This window comes from Heptranchias perlo, chromosome 40, assembly GCF_035084215.1.
Source record: "Heptranchias perlo isolate sHepPer1 chromosome 40, sHepPer1.hap1, whole genome shotgun sequence".
Lineage (NCBI taxonomy): Eukaryota > Metazoa > Chordata > Chondrichthyes > Hexanchiformes > Hexanchidae > Heptranchias > Heptranchias perlo.
In genome coordinates this window covers 1,246,753-1,258,828 of record NC_090364.1, presented here as the reverse complement: position 1 = coordinate 1,258,828, position 12,076 = coordinate 1,246,753, and the positions used below count along the sequence as shown (strand labels likewise).

The 12,076-nt window shown below is 56.6% G+C and overlaps 1 protein-coding gene and 1 non-coding gene across 2 annotated transcripts; both read left to right on the top strand.

Moving 5' to 3' along the window:
* The first annotated feature begins 4,899 nt into the window (after positions 1 to 4,899).
* rps11 (ribosomal protein S11) lies at positions 4,900 to 11,684 on the top strand. Its single transcript, XM_067974289.1, has 5 exons — positions 4,900 to 5,009; positions 6,742 to 6,873; positions 7,400 to 7,475; positions 10,156 to 10,285; positions 11,513 to 11,684. The coding sequence occupies exons 1-5, from the start codon at positions 4,995 to 4,997 to the stop codon at positions 11,634 to 11,636; spliced, it is 477 nt and encodes a 158-aa protein (XP_067830390.1). The 5' UTR covers positions 4,900 to 4,994; the 3' UTR covers positions 11,637 to 11,684.
* On the top strand, positions 7,241 to 7,328 carry LOC137305789 (small nucleolar RNA SNORD35). The gene has a single exon (XR_010958764.1). It is a non-coding gene; the product is annotated as a small nucleolar RNA SNORD35 (small nucleolar RNA).
* Positions 11,685 to 12,076: the final 392 nt, after the last annotated feature.

Below are 12,076 nucleotides of genomic sequence, written 5' to 3'. Positions count from 1 at the left end.
TCCTTTCTGCTTTTATGGCGTAACAAAAGATTGATGTGAGAGAAAAGGCCTTCAGCTTTTAACCGTATGCTCTGCTGCTGAATCTACATTAACTGTTACTGTCATTGTCACTTTAACAACCAAAAAAATCCAAGGCGCTGTTGACATGTGAACATTTTCATGTATGTGTCGTTGTCTTTCCAAATAAAACAAGGCAAAGAATCAAATGTACAATTAAAATATTGTAAGCACTGATGCGTTAAATGGAATCTCAACGTATGATGATGGAAGTGACTCAGGGCTCGTTCGGTTGGGATTCAGTGTTGAGCGGATTGAATGAGAACTGAATGTTTGCAGCAGGTTTGTATTTGATTCGACTCTTGGATCTTGCACTCGAGCCTGGCTCAGAGCCCAGATTGCTTTTTTTGTGCTTCCTTTTTGAAGCCCACAGAGTACAGACAGCTCGGTCTTTGGAACCAGATATTTTGCAGGGTTGAGCCCCAGGGCAGCCTATCCACCAAGTACTCATCAGATCCATTTATTAATAAACATCTTGAGAAGCACCTTCTGGTCCACATGCCTTACTTCCTGTTGTCATGATTTTCTATCTACATTTCCCATTCTAATGGTCACAGTGTAGTTGCAGCCCTCAGCCATTCTGTGGATCGAATATGTGGAGCTTCTCCCAGCTCTGTTACCATCTCATCTTTCAAAGGTTTTATTTATAAACTGACCAAAGGTAACATTGAAAGCAAAATAGTAAAAAGAAACACTATCGTTAGAAATCACTAAAAGTAGCGATGCAGGTTAATAAGGCCATAAAGATGGCAAACCAAGCACTGGAGTTCACTTCCAGAGGGATAGAATTGAAAAGCAGAGAAGTTATGTTAAACTTGTATAGAATCTTGGTTAGACCACTCTTGGAGTACTGAGCACAGTTCTGGTCTCCATATTATAAACAGGCATTGGAGAAGTTGCAAAACAAATTCACAAGGGCGAAACCAGAACTGAGAGGATACACTTATCAGGAAAGATTGAACAGGTTGGGGCTCCTTTCTCGAGAAAAGAGAAGGCTGAGGGGTGACCTGATAAGAGGTCTTTAAGATAATGAAAGGCTTTGATAGGGTAGACAGAGAGAGAATGTTACTATTTGTGGGGAAGTCCAAAATTAGAGGTCATAAATATAAAATAGTCACTAATAAATCCAATCGGGAATTCAGGAGAAACTTCTTTACTCAAAGAGCGGTGAGAATGTGGAACTCACTCCCACAAGAAGTAGTTGAGGCGAATAGCATCGATACATTTAAGGGAAAACTAAAGCACAGGCGGGAAAGAGGATTAGAAGGATAGCCTGATAGGATGAACTGGGTGGGAGGAGGTTCGCGTGGAGCATAAATACCGGCAGAGACCAGTTGGGCCGAATGGCCTGTTTCTATGCTTAACATTCTATGTAACTCGATGTCACGCTTTATCTGGCCTCCTGATGTGAAACTCTGCCCTGGGAGTGTTTGATGGGTCAGTGTGGAGGGAGCTTTACTCTGGACCTGCTCTGGGAGTGTTTGATGGGTCAGTGTGGAGGGAGCTTTACTCTGGACCTGCTCTGGGAGTGTTTGATGGGTCAGTGTGGAGGGAGCTTTACTCTGGGAGTGTTTGATGGGACAGTGTGGAGGGAGCTTTACTCTGGGAGTGTTTGATGGGTCAGTGTGGAGGGAGCTTTACTCTGGACCTGCTCTGGGAGTGTTTGATGGGTCAGTGTGAAGGGAGCTTTACTCTGGACCTGCCCTGGGAGTGTTTGATGGGGCAGTGTGGAGGGAGCTTTACTCTGGACCTGCTCTGGGAGTGTTTGATGGGTCAGTGTGGAGGGAGCTTTACTCTGGGAGTGTTTGATGGGACAGTGTGAAGGGAGCTTTACTCTGGACCTGCCCTGGGAGTGTTTGATGGGTCAGTGTGGAGGGAGCTTTACTCTGGGAGTGTTTGATGGGTCAGTGTGGAGGGAGCTTTACTCTGGGAGTGTTTGATGGGTCAGTGTGGAGGGAGCTTTACTCTGGGAGTGTTTGATGGGTCGGTGTGGAGGGAGCTTCACTCTGGGAGTGTTTGATGGGTCATTGTGGAGGGAGCTTTACTCTGGGAGTGTTTGATGGGTCGGTGTGGAGGGAGCTTCACTCTGGGAGTGTTTGATGGGTCGGTGTGGAGGGAGCTTTACTCTGGGAGTGTTTGATGGGTCGGTGTGGAGGGAGCTTCACTCTGGGAGTGTTTGATGGGTCGGTGTGGAGGGAGCTTTACTCTGGGAGTGTTTGATGGGTCGGTGTGGAGGGAGCTTCACTCTGGGAGTGTTTGATGGGTCGGTGTGGAGGGAGCTTCACTCTGGGAGTGTTTGATGGGTCGGTGTGGAGGTAGCTTCACTCTGGGAGTGTTTGATGGGTCGGTGTGGAGGGAGCTTCACTCTGGGAGTGTTTGATGGGTCGGTGTGGAGGGAGCTTCACTCTGGGAGTGTTTGATGGGTCGGTGTGGAGGGAGCTTCACTCTGGGAGTGTTTGATGGGTCGGTGTGGAGGGAGCTTCACTCTGGGAGTGTTTGATGGGTCGGTGTGGAGGGAGCTTCACTCTGGGAGTGTTTGATGGGTCGGTGTGGAGGGAGCTTCACTCTGGGAGTGTTTGATGGGTCGGTGTGGAGGGAGCTTCACTCTGGGAGTGTTTGATGGGTCGGTGTGGAGGGAGCTTCACTCTGGGAGTGTTTGATGGGTCGGTGTGGAGGGAGCTTCACTCTGGGAGTGTTTGATGGGTCGGTGTGGAGGGAGCTTCACTCTGGGAGTGTTTGATGGGTCGGTGTGGAGGGAGCTTCACTCTGGGAGTGTTTGATGGGTCGGTGTGGAGGGAGCTTCACTCTGGGAGTGTTTGATGGGTCGGTGTGGAGGGAGCTTCACTCTGGGAGTGTTTGATGGGTCGGTGTGGAGGGAGCTTCACTCTGGGAGTGTTTGATGGGTCGGTGTGGAGGGAGCTTCACTCTGGGAGTGTTTGATGGGTCGGTGTGGAGGGAGCTTCACTCTGGGAGTGTTTGATGGGTCGGTGTGGAGGGAGCTTCACTCTGGGAGTGTTTGATGGGTCGGTGTGGAGGGAGCTTCACTCTGGGAGTGTTTGATGGGTCGGTGTGGAGGGAGCTTCACTCTGGGAGTGTTTGATGGGTCGGTGTGGAGGGAGCTTCACTCTGGGAGTGTTTGATGGGTCGGTGTGGAGGGAGCTTCACTCTGGGAGTGTTTGATGGGTCGGTGTGGAGGGAGCTTCACTCTGGGAGTGTTTGATGGGTCGGTGTGGAGGGAGCTTCACTCTGGGAGTGTTTGATGGGTCGGTGTGGAGGGAGCTTCACTCTGGGAGTGTTTGATGGGTCGGTGTGGAGGGAGCTTCACTCTGGGAGTGTTTGATGGGTCGGTGTGGAGGGAGCTTCACTCTGGGAGTGTTTGATGGGTCGGTGTGGAGGGAGCTTCACTCTGGGAGTGTTTGATGGGTCGGTGTGGAGGGAGCTTCACTCTGGGAGTGTTTGATGGGTCGGTGTGGAGGGAGCTTCACTCTGGGAGTGTTTGATGGGTCGGTGTGGAGGGAGCTTCACTCTGGGAGTGTTTGATGGGTCGGTGTGGAGGGAGCTTCACTCTGGGAGTGTTTGATGGGTCGGTGAGGAGGGAGCTTCACTCTGGGAGTGTTTGATGGGTCGGTGTGGAGGGAGCTTCACTCTGGGAGTGTTTGATGGGTCGGTGTGGAGGGAGCTTCACTCTGGGAGTGTTTGATGGGTCGGTGTGGAGGGAGCTTCACTCTGGGAGTGTTTGATGGGTCGGTGTGGAGGGAGCTTCACTCTGGGAGTGTTTGATGGGTCGGTGTGGAGGGAGCTTCACTCTGGGAGTGTTTGATGGGTCGGTGTGGAGGGAGCTTCACTCTGGGAGTGTTTGATGGGTCGGTGTGGAGGGAGCTTCACTCTGGGAGTGTTTGATGGGTCGGTGTGGAGGGAGCTTCACTCTGGGAGTGTTTGATGGGTCGGTGTGGAGGGAGCTTCACTCTGGGAGTGTTTGATGGGTCGGTGTGGAGGGAGCTTCACTCTGGGAGTGTTTGATGGGTCGGTGTGGAGGGAGCTTCACTCTGGGAGTGTTTGATGGGTCGGTGTGGAGGGAGCTTCACTCTGGGAGTGTTTGATGGGTCGGTGTGGAGGGAGCTTCACTCTGGGAGTGTTTGATGGGTCGGTGTGGAGGGAGCTTCACTCTGGGAGTGTTTGATGGGTCGGTGTGGAGGGAGCTTCACTCTGGGAGTGTTTGATGGGTCGGTGTGGAGGGAGCTTCACTCTGGGAGTGTTTGATGGGTCGGTGTGGAGGGAGCTTCACTCTGGGAGTGTTTGATGGGTCGGTGTGGAGGGAGCTTCACTCTGGGAGTGTTTGATGGGTCGGTGTGGAGGGAGCTTCACTCTGGGAGTGTTTGATGGGTCGGTGTGGAGGGAGCTTCACTCTGGGAGTGTTTGATGGGTCGGTGTGGAGGGAGCTTCACTCTGGGAGTGTTTGATGGGTCGGTGTGGAGGGAGCTTCACTCTGGGAGTGTTTGATGGGTCGGTGTGGAGGGAGCTTCACTCTGGGAGTGTTTGATGGGTCGGTGTGGAGGGAGCTTCACTCTGGGAGTGTTTGATGGGTCGGTGTGGAGGGAGCTTCACTCTGGGAGTGTTTGATGGGTCGGTGTGGAGGGAGCTTCACTCTGGGAGTGTTTGATGGGTCGGTGTGGAGGGAGCTTCACTCTGGGAGTGTTTGATTGACAGTCAGTGCCCACTGATTGGGATCCCCTGTGTTTTGAGCTTGTTGACCCAGCATGCCCCGGTGCTGGCAAGATGGCGGCGCCCAGTTCGGCCTCGCCGCGCGAACGAGCAATATCGACGCGCTTGACTTCCGCCATAACGTGGCGTCACTTCCTGCAGACGGTCCGTGCGGCGGTGGTTAGGCGACCCCGTGGCCCCGGCTCGCTCTCTTCCCAACAAACGGCGCGAGAGACATGGCGGACAATCAGGTACCGGGGCCCGGCCCGGGGGGAGAGAGAGACCGGGGCCCGGCCCGGGGGGAGAGAGAGACCGGGGCCCGGCCCGGGGGGAGAGAGAGACCGGGGCCCGGCCCGGGGGGAGAGAGAGACCGGGGCCCGGCCCGGGGGGGGAGAGAGAGACCGGGGCCCGGCCCGGGGGGAGAGAGAGACCGGGGCCCGGCCCGGGGGGAGAGAGAGACCGGGGCCCGGCCCGGGGGGAGAGAGAGACCGGGGCCCGGCCCGGGGGGGGAGAGAGAGACCGGGGCCCGGCCCGGGGGGAGAGAGAGACCGGGGCCCGGCCCGGGGGGAGAGAGAGAGACCGGGGCCCGGCCCGGGGGGAGAGAGAGACCGGGGCCCGGCCCGGGGGGAGAGAGAGACCGGGGCCCGGCCCGGGGGGAGAGAGAGACCGGGGCCCGGCCCGGGGGGGGAGAGAGAGACCGGGGCCCGGCCCGGGGGGAGAGAGAGACCGGGGCCCGGCCCGGGGGGAGAGAGAGACCGGGGCCCGGCCCGGGGGGGGAGAGAGAGACCGGGGCCCGGCCCGGGGGGAGAGAGAGACCGGGGCCCGGCCCGGGGGGAGAGAGAGACCGGGGCCCGGCCCGGGGGGAGAGCGAGACCGGGGCCCGGCCCGGGGGGGGGGGGAGAAGAGGGAGACCGGGGCCCGGGGGGGGTGGGGGGGAGAAGAGGGAGACCGGGGCCCGGGGGGGGGGGGGGGGAGAAGAGGGAGACCGGGGCCCGGGGGGGGGGGGGGAGAGGGAGACCGGGGCCCGGGGGGGGGGGGGAGAGAGAGACCGGGGCCCGGGGGGGGGGGGGGGGAGAGAGAGAGACCGGGGCCCGGGGGGGGGGGGGGGGAGAGAGAGAGACCGGGGCCCGGGGGGGGGGGGGGAGAAGAGGGAGACCGGGGCCCGGGGGGGGGGGGGGGAGAAGAGGGAGACCGGGGCCCGGGGGGGGGGGGGGAGAAGAGGGAGACCGGGGCCCGGGGGGGGGGGGGGGAGAAGAGGGAGACCGGGGCCCGGGGGGGGGGGGAGAGAGAGGGAGACCGGGGCCCGGGGGGGGGGAGGGAGAGGGAGACCGGGGCCCGGGGGGGGGGAGGGAGAGGGAGACCGGGGCCCGGGGGGGGGGGAGGGAGAGGGAGACCGGGGCCCGGGGGGGGGGGAGGGAGAGGGAGACCGGGGCCCGGGGGGGGGGGGAGGGAGAGGGAGACCGGGGCCCGGGGGGGGGGGGAGAGGAGGGAGACCGGGGCCCGGGGGGGGGGGGGGGGAGAGGAGGGAGACCGGGGCCCGGGGGGGGGGAGAGGAGGGAGACCGGGGCCCGGGGGGGGGGGGGGAGAAGAGGGAGACCGGGGCCCGGGGGGGGGAGAAGAGGGAGACCGGGGCCCGGGGGGGGGGAGAGAGACCGGGGCCCGGGGGGGGGGGGGAGAAGAGGGAGACCGGGGCCCGGCCCGGGGGGGGGGAGAGAGAGAGACCGGGGCCCGGCCCGGGGGGGGGGGGGAGAGAGAGAGAGACCGGGGCCCGGCCCGGGGGGAAGAGGGAGACCGGGGCCCGGCCCCGTGGTTCGGGCGGAGTTTCCCGGAGCCGGGGCTCGGTCCCTCCGGGCAAACGATTCACTCCGTCAGGTTTAACCGACCCCGGGGCCGGGCCGCGCTCAGGGCCTCGGGCTCGGGTGCCGGTTCCCCCGCGACTTGTGGATGATGTTCGGGCCCAATCCTCTCCTTTTGTCCTCACAGACCGAGCGCGCTTACCAGAAGCAGCCCACCGTCTTCCAGAACAAGAAGCGAGCGCTGGTGGGCGAGGGCGGCAAAGAGAAGCTCCCGCGCTACTACAGGAACGTCGGCCTGGGCTTCAAGACTCCCCGAGAGGTGAGGCTCGCCGGGCGGGGTGCGGGCTCGCAGCCTCGGGGTAATGTTGGGGGTTTATCCCCGTGTAACGATGCCGGCTCCGGTAAGGGGCTGAATATCGTGCTCCCGGTGACCGGTCCGAGTGTCCCCGGGCATTACTCGGGGTGAGTGGCTCGCCACAGTTTGTGCTGGGAATGGCCGCCCTGCCCCTGGGGTGGGGGTGGGGGTGGGGGTGCTGCCCAGGCTGCTTTGTGAGCAATGCATTTACTGGTGAATCGACACTGAATTGCGGCAGGCTGGGTGCTCCGATTGGCCACTGAGGTTTTTACAAACCCTCCGTCCCCTGTGCAGCATTTCTGTGCCCGGGGTATAAATTACCGGTCAGGGCTGCAAATGATGTTCATTCTCACGATGGTCTTCCAAGTCTCTTGAAGGCTCTGACGACACCGCCTAATGGCTTTACTGATTGCAGAGCCCAGTCTCACCCGCGGTTTTAATGCCCGTCCCTCTCGTCTCACTTTGCCATGTGTCCATTTCTGTCTCCTAGGCCATTGATGGCACCTACATCGACAAGAAGTGTCCGTTCACCGGGAATGTGTCAATCCGAGGGCGGATCCTGTCGGGTAAGACTGGCTCTAGGGTTACACTTGTTCTCTGTGTTCTCTGACCCGCAGAGATAGAAGGGCGATTATAAATGGGACACCTGGGGTGGGGACACTGCCCTGTGGGACACAAGCTAAGTGACAGGAGTGGGAAACAACCGCCAATGGATGTCCCCTGCACACTGGCCATGGTCTGGCTCCCCCCCCACCCCGGTACGACCAGCAGTGCCATCGTTGGCTCCTGATGTACAGCAGCTGCATAAACCCCTGGGCCGATCAATGTGGAATTGGAGAGCTCCTTTATAATCGGAGCCAAAAATAAAAACAGAAAGTGCTGGAAAAGCTCAGCGTGAGGTTATATCTGTGGGGAAAGAAACAGGTAACGTTTCAGGTTGGAGACCTTTCGTCTTTCTCCACAAATGTGGCCTCATTTGCTGAGCTTTTCCAGCATTCTCTGTTTCCATTTAAGATTTCCAGCATTCACAGTATTTTCCTTTTGTTATAATAGGACCTGTAGCTTTCCCCCTGACTCAGGGTAAGATCCTACCCAGTGAACTAGTGAACCGGGCTCCTTCTTCAATCCCTGGTTTTTGCTGATTTCTGCCCAGTTGGTGTCCGTCCCCCTGTTTTGGATGGAAATACCAGTCACCATTCCTGCCTGTGGGCGCTATCCGTGTGGAATGAGGACAGGGTCAGGCCTTTCACTAGTCACTGTCATGGGGAACATGTGTCAGCGCCTGCTCGTTATAGAACGTTTAACGGTGTGGCTCTATTGTGCAAGATGTTTTGATGCTGTCTGGGATTGTTGTGTATTCACGTACCGCAGACACCGGTCCCCTCAGATGTCAGGCTTCAATATGCTTTGAAGGGCCCCAGTTGAGGTAAGTAATGGTCGTGTATATAAATATGAGGCAGGAGGTGGAGTGGTGTCTGTGCAGCATGATTGCAGTTCACAGAGGCTGCGCTCTGCCCCGAGGTGTGGCACACTCTGAGGCTGGGAACTGCAGTCCTGTAGGGACAGCCAGCCCAGTCATATCATCTTTCTGATGTTGGCTACATCCGACCTTTTGGTCTTGGGTTACTCAGGTGAATACTGTGGAGCTTCAGCAACCCTGTCCATTACTGCCCGACTGTGGAAAATTGCCCAACTATGTCCTGTCCACAAAAAGCAGGACAAATTCAATCCCAGCCAATTACTGCCCCTTCAGTCTACACTCAATCATCAGCAAAGTGATGGAAGGTGTCGACAACAGTGCTATCAAGCGGCACTTACTCACCGATAACCTGCTCACCGATGCTCAGTTTGGGTTCCGCCAGGACCACTCGACTCCAGACCTCATTACAACCTTGGTCCAAACATGGACAAAAGAGCTGCATTCCTGAGGTGAGAGTGACTGCCCTTGACATCAAGGCAGCATTTGACCGAGTGTGGCACCAAGGAGCCCCAGTAAAATTGAAGTCAATGGGAATCAGGGGGAAAACTCTCCAGTGGCTGGAGTCATACCTAGCACAAAGGAAGATGGTAGTGGCTGTTGGAGACCAATCATCTCAGCATCAGGACATTGCTGCAGGAGTTCCTCAGGGCAATGTCCTAGGCCGAACCATCTTCAGCTGCTTCATCAATGACCTTCCCTCCATCATAAGGTCAGAAATGGTGATGTTCACTGATGATTGCACAGTGTTCAGTTCCATTCGCAACCCCTCAGATAATGAAGCAGTCCGTGCCCGAATGCAGCAACACCTGGACAACATCCAGGCTTGGGCTGATAAGTGGCAAGTAACATTTGTGCCATGCAAGTGCCAGGCAATGACCATCTCCTCCAACAGGAGAAAGTCTAACCACCTCCCCTTGACATTCAACGACATTACCATCACCGAATCCCCCACCATCAACATCCTGGGGGTCACCAATGACCAGAAACTTAACTGGACCAGCCATATAAATACTATGGCTACAAGAGCAGGTCAGAGGCTGGGTATTCTGCGGCAAGTGACTCACCACCTGATTCCCCAAAGTCTTTCCACCATCTACAAGGCACAAGTCAGGAGTGTAATGGAATACGCTCCACTTGCCTGGATGAGTGCAGCTCCAACAACACAAGAAGCTCAACACCATCCAGGACAAAGCAGCCTGCTTGATTGGCACCCCATCCACCACCCTAAACATTCACTCCCTTCACCACCGGCGCACTGTGGCTGCAGTGTGTACCATCCACAGGATGCACTGCAGCAACTCGCCAAGGATTCTTTGACAGCACCGCCCAAACCCGCGACCTCTACCACCTAGAAGGACAAGAGCAGCAGGCACATGGGAACAACACCACCTGCACGTTCCCCTCCAAGTCACACACCATCCCGACTTGGAAATATATCGCCGTTCCTTCATCGTCGCTGGGTCAAAATCCTGGAACTCCCTTCCCAACAGCACTGTGGGAGAACCGTCACCACACGGACTGCAGCGGTTCAAGGCAGCGGCTCACCACCACCTTCTCGAGGGCAATTAGGGATGGGCAATAAATGCCGGCCTCGCCAGCGACGCCCACATCCCATGAACAAATTTTTTAAAAAGCCCACATTGTGTGTTGTGATTCAGGATTTGTCCTGTCCTTTATGAAGTAATTGGTATGTGAAGCGATGATACTGTGTGAGTGCATGCACATTATGGTTTTCCTGCAGTGAGATGTCCTTCTTTCTCCGACAGGTGTTGTGACTAAGATGAAGATGCAGCGAACCATAGTGATCCGCAGAGACTACCTGCACTACATCAGGAAATACAACCGCTTCGAGAAACGACATAAGAACATGTCTGTGCACCTGTCCCCCTGCTTCAGGTACCTCCAGCCCTGCCATTTCACTGCCATTGGCCTGTCTCCCCTGTGTGTTTGATTTGTGCTGTGAAGCTGTGTGCACAGGGTGTTTCTGCTTTCTGCCTGTGTACTGTTCGGGAGTGCGGGGGCTGTCACTGATGTTGAAACTCACAGGTCTGCAGGGCTCCTGAGAGGGAGACTGCGTCAAGTGGCATTCCCCAAGGACAACGTCATTCGTCTGTCTCTCCGTCCGTTTGTGAGTGGAAATGTTTTCCCCTCTCCCTTCCCTATGAAGGCGCTTGTGGTTGCTGTGATTGGTTCGATGGCTGTTGCAGCACTCTTGTACCGAACCCCAGTGATCATTCTGCATGTTTAACCCCAGTCTGTGTAACTGGAAGCTTTGTCCCCTTACATTAAATAGTTAGTGGTGATTTTCTCTCTAGTTCAGCTCCTGACGCCAATTGTTGCGTCCCAGCAGCGGGGTTAAAGTGGGCCTAGCTCCACTCTCGTGGGTCGAAGCAGTAACGAGCTGAAATCGGCTAATTCAGCACAAACCTGGGATAGAACTGGGGGGGGGTCAGCTGGTCTTTGTGGCTCAGAGCGTTTACCCAGAGGGCCGTCCAGGGGTTGGGTAGACTTTTGCTTTTATCCCTTTGAAGTTGCTTCTCATACCCTCGCATTCAGAAATCTAGGGTATGTAGGTGACCTGTACTTGTTCATTAATACTGCTGGCAGCCAGCGCGGGCACTAGAGAGGCCCTGGAATATGTATCACCTTGTAATGTGGATCGCAGCTGGACCAATCACACTCTGCTTGATATCCTCACATCATCCCCAGAGTCAGTTATGTGATGCCTCAAATTTAGAGGGCGGGTGTGACTCGTGTCTCTGGGCGTCAGCGGGTGATGACCGGGAGGGTCCCGCAATTGGTGGAAGTCCCCCGGGTTAGAGAGGGGCGCATTGGCCTGGGTTACTGTCCTGCTGATGTGTGGGTGTTGGGCGAGGGTATGATTGGGCTCGGCTGTGGTGCCTCGCTCCTTTAAATGAGCTACTGACGCTATCCAGGCTCACGGGTGAAGGATGGTGCATTGGGGGTTAGTGCCAAGGAACATGCATCCTGTTTATGGGGCAGTGTTTTTCTCTGACAGAGTTTTGAGTGTGTTTAGTTGCCTCTGTTATTGAACAGTGAGACCAGTCGCACTGGTTCCCAGAATGTTGTGTCTGAGCCGAGTTTATCCTGCTTGTGTTGCAGGGATGTGCAGAATGGCGACAGCGTGACTGTGGGAGAGTGCCGCCCCCTCAGTAAGACCGTGCGTTTCAACGTGCTCAAGGTGACCAAGGCCGCAGGGGCCAAGAAACAGTTCCAGAAATTTTAAGTACGAGTGTCAGGTGAATCACCCACATTAAAACTGTAGTGAAAGACACCGTGTTTGTTGCCTGATGTCAAATGCTCACAGTTGCCGCTAGTGGCGATACACGGAACTGCCCGCCCTGCTCCCAGTTAGTGCACCCTGCTTTGCTGAGCTGCTTATGGGACACTGGATAGAAGGTTAAATCAGTTATCAGAAGGTTATTAGTGTTTGCACCACACTTCAAATTCACCACAAACTAATCATTTGATTTCAGTACATGCCCCAGTTAAACATTTGAAGCCGAGGACCAGCAGGGCAGAGACTTCCTGGGGGAATGGTCTCTGCAGTGAGAGGGTGAGCCAGGTCGGCCATATTAAACTTCCCCAGGGGTTAAAAACAAAAATCTGGCCTGTTTATAGTCACATCGTGGAATGTCACACTGGGTTAATTGGGTTTGTGAGTAC

Excerpts from the sequence above, each read along its gene's own strand:
- rps11 (XM_067974289.1), top strand. Across the intron at positions 6,874-7,399 it reads GCTTCAAGACTCCCCGAGAG|GCCATTGATGGCACCTACAT; the intron begins GTGAGGCTCGCC and ends TCTGTCTCCTAG. Across the intron at positions 10,286-11,512 it reads CACCTGTCCCCCTGCTTCAG|GGATGTGCAGAATGGCGACA; the intron begins GTACCTCCAGCC and ends CTTGTGTTGCAG.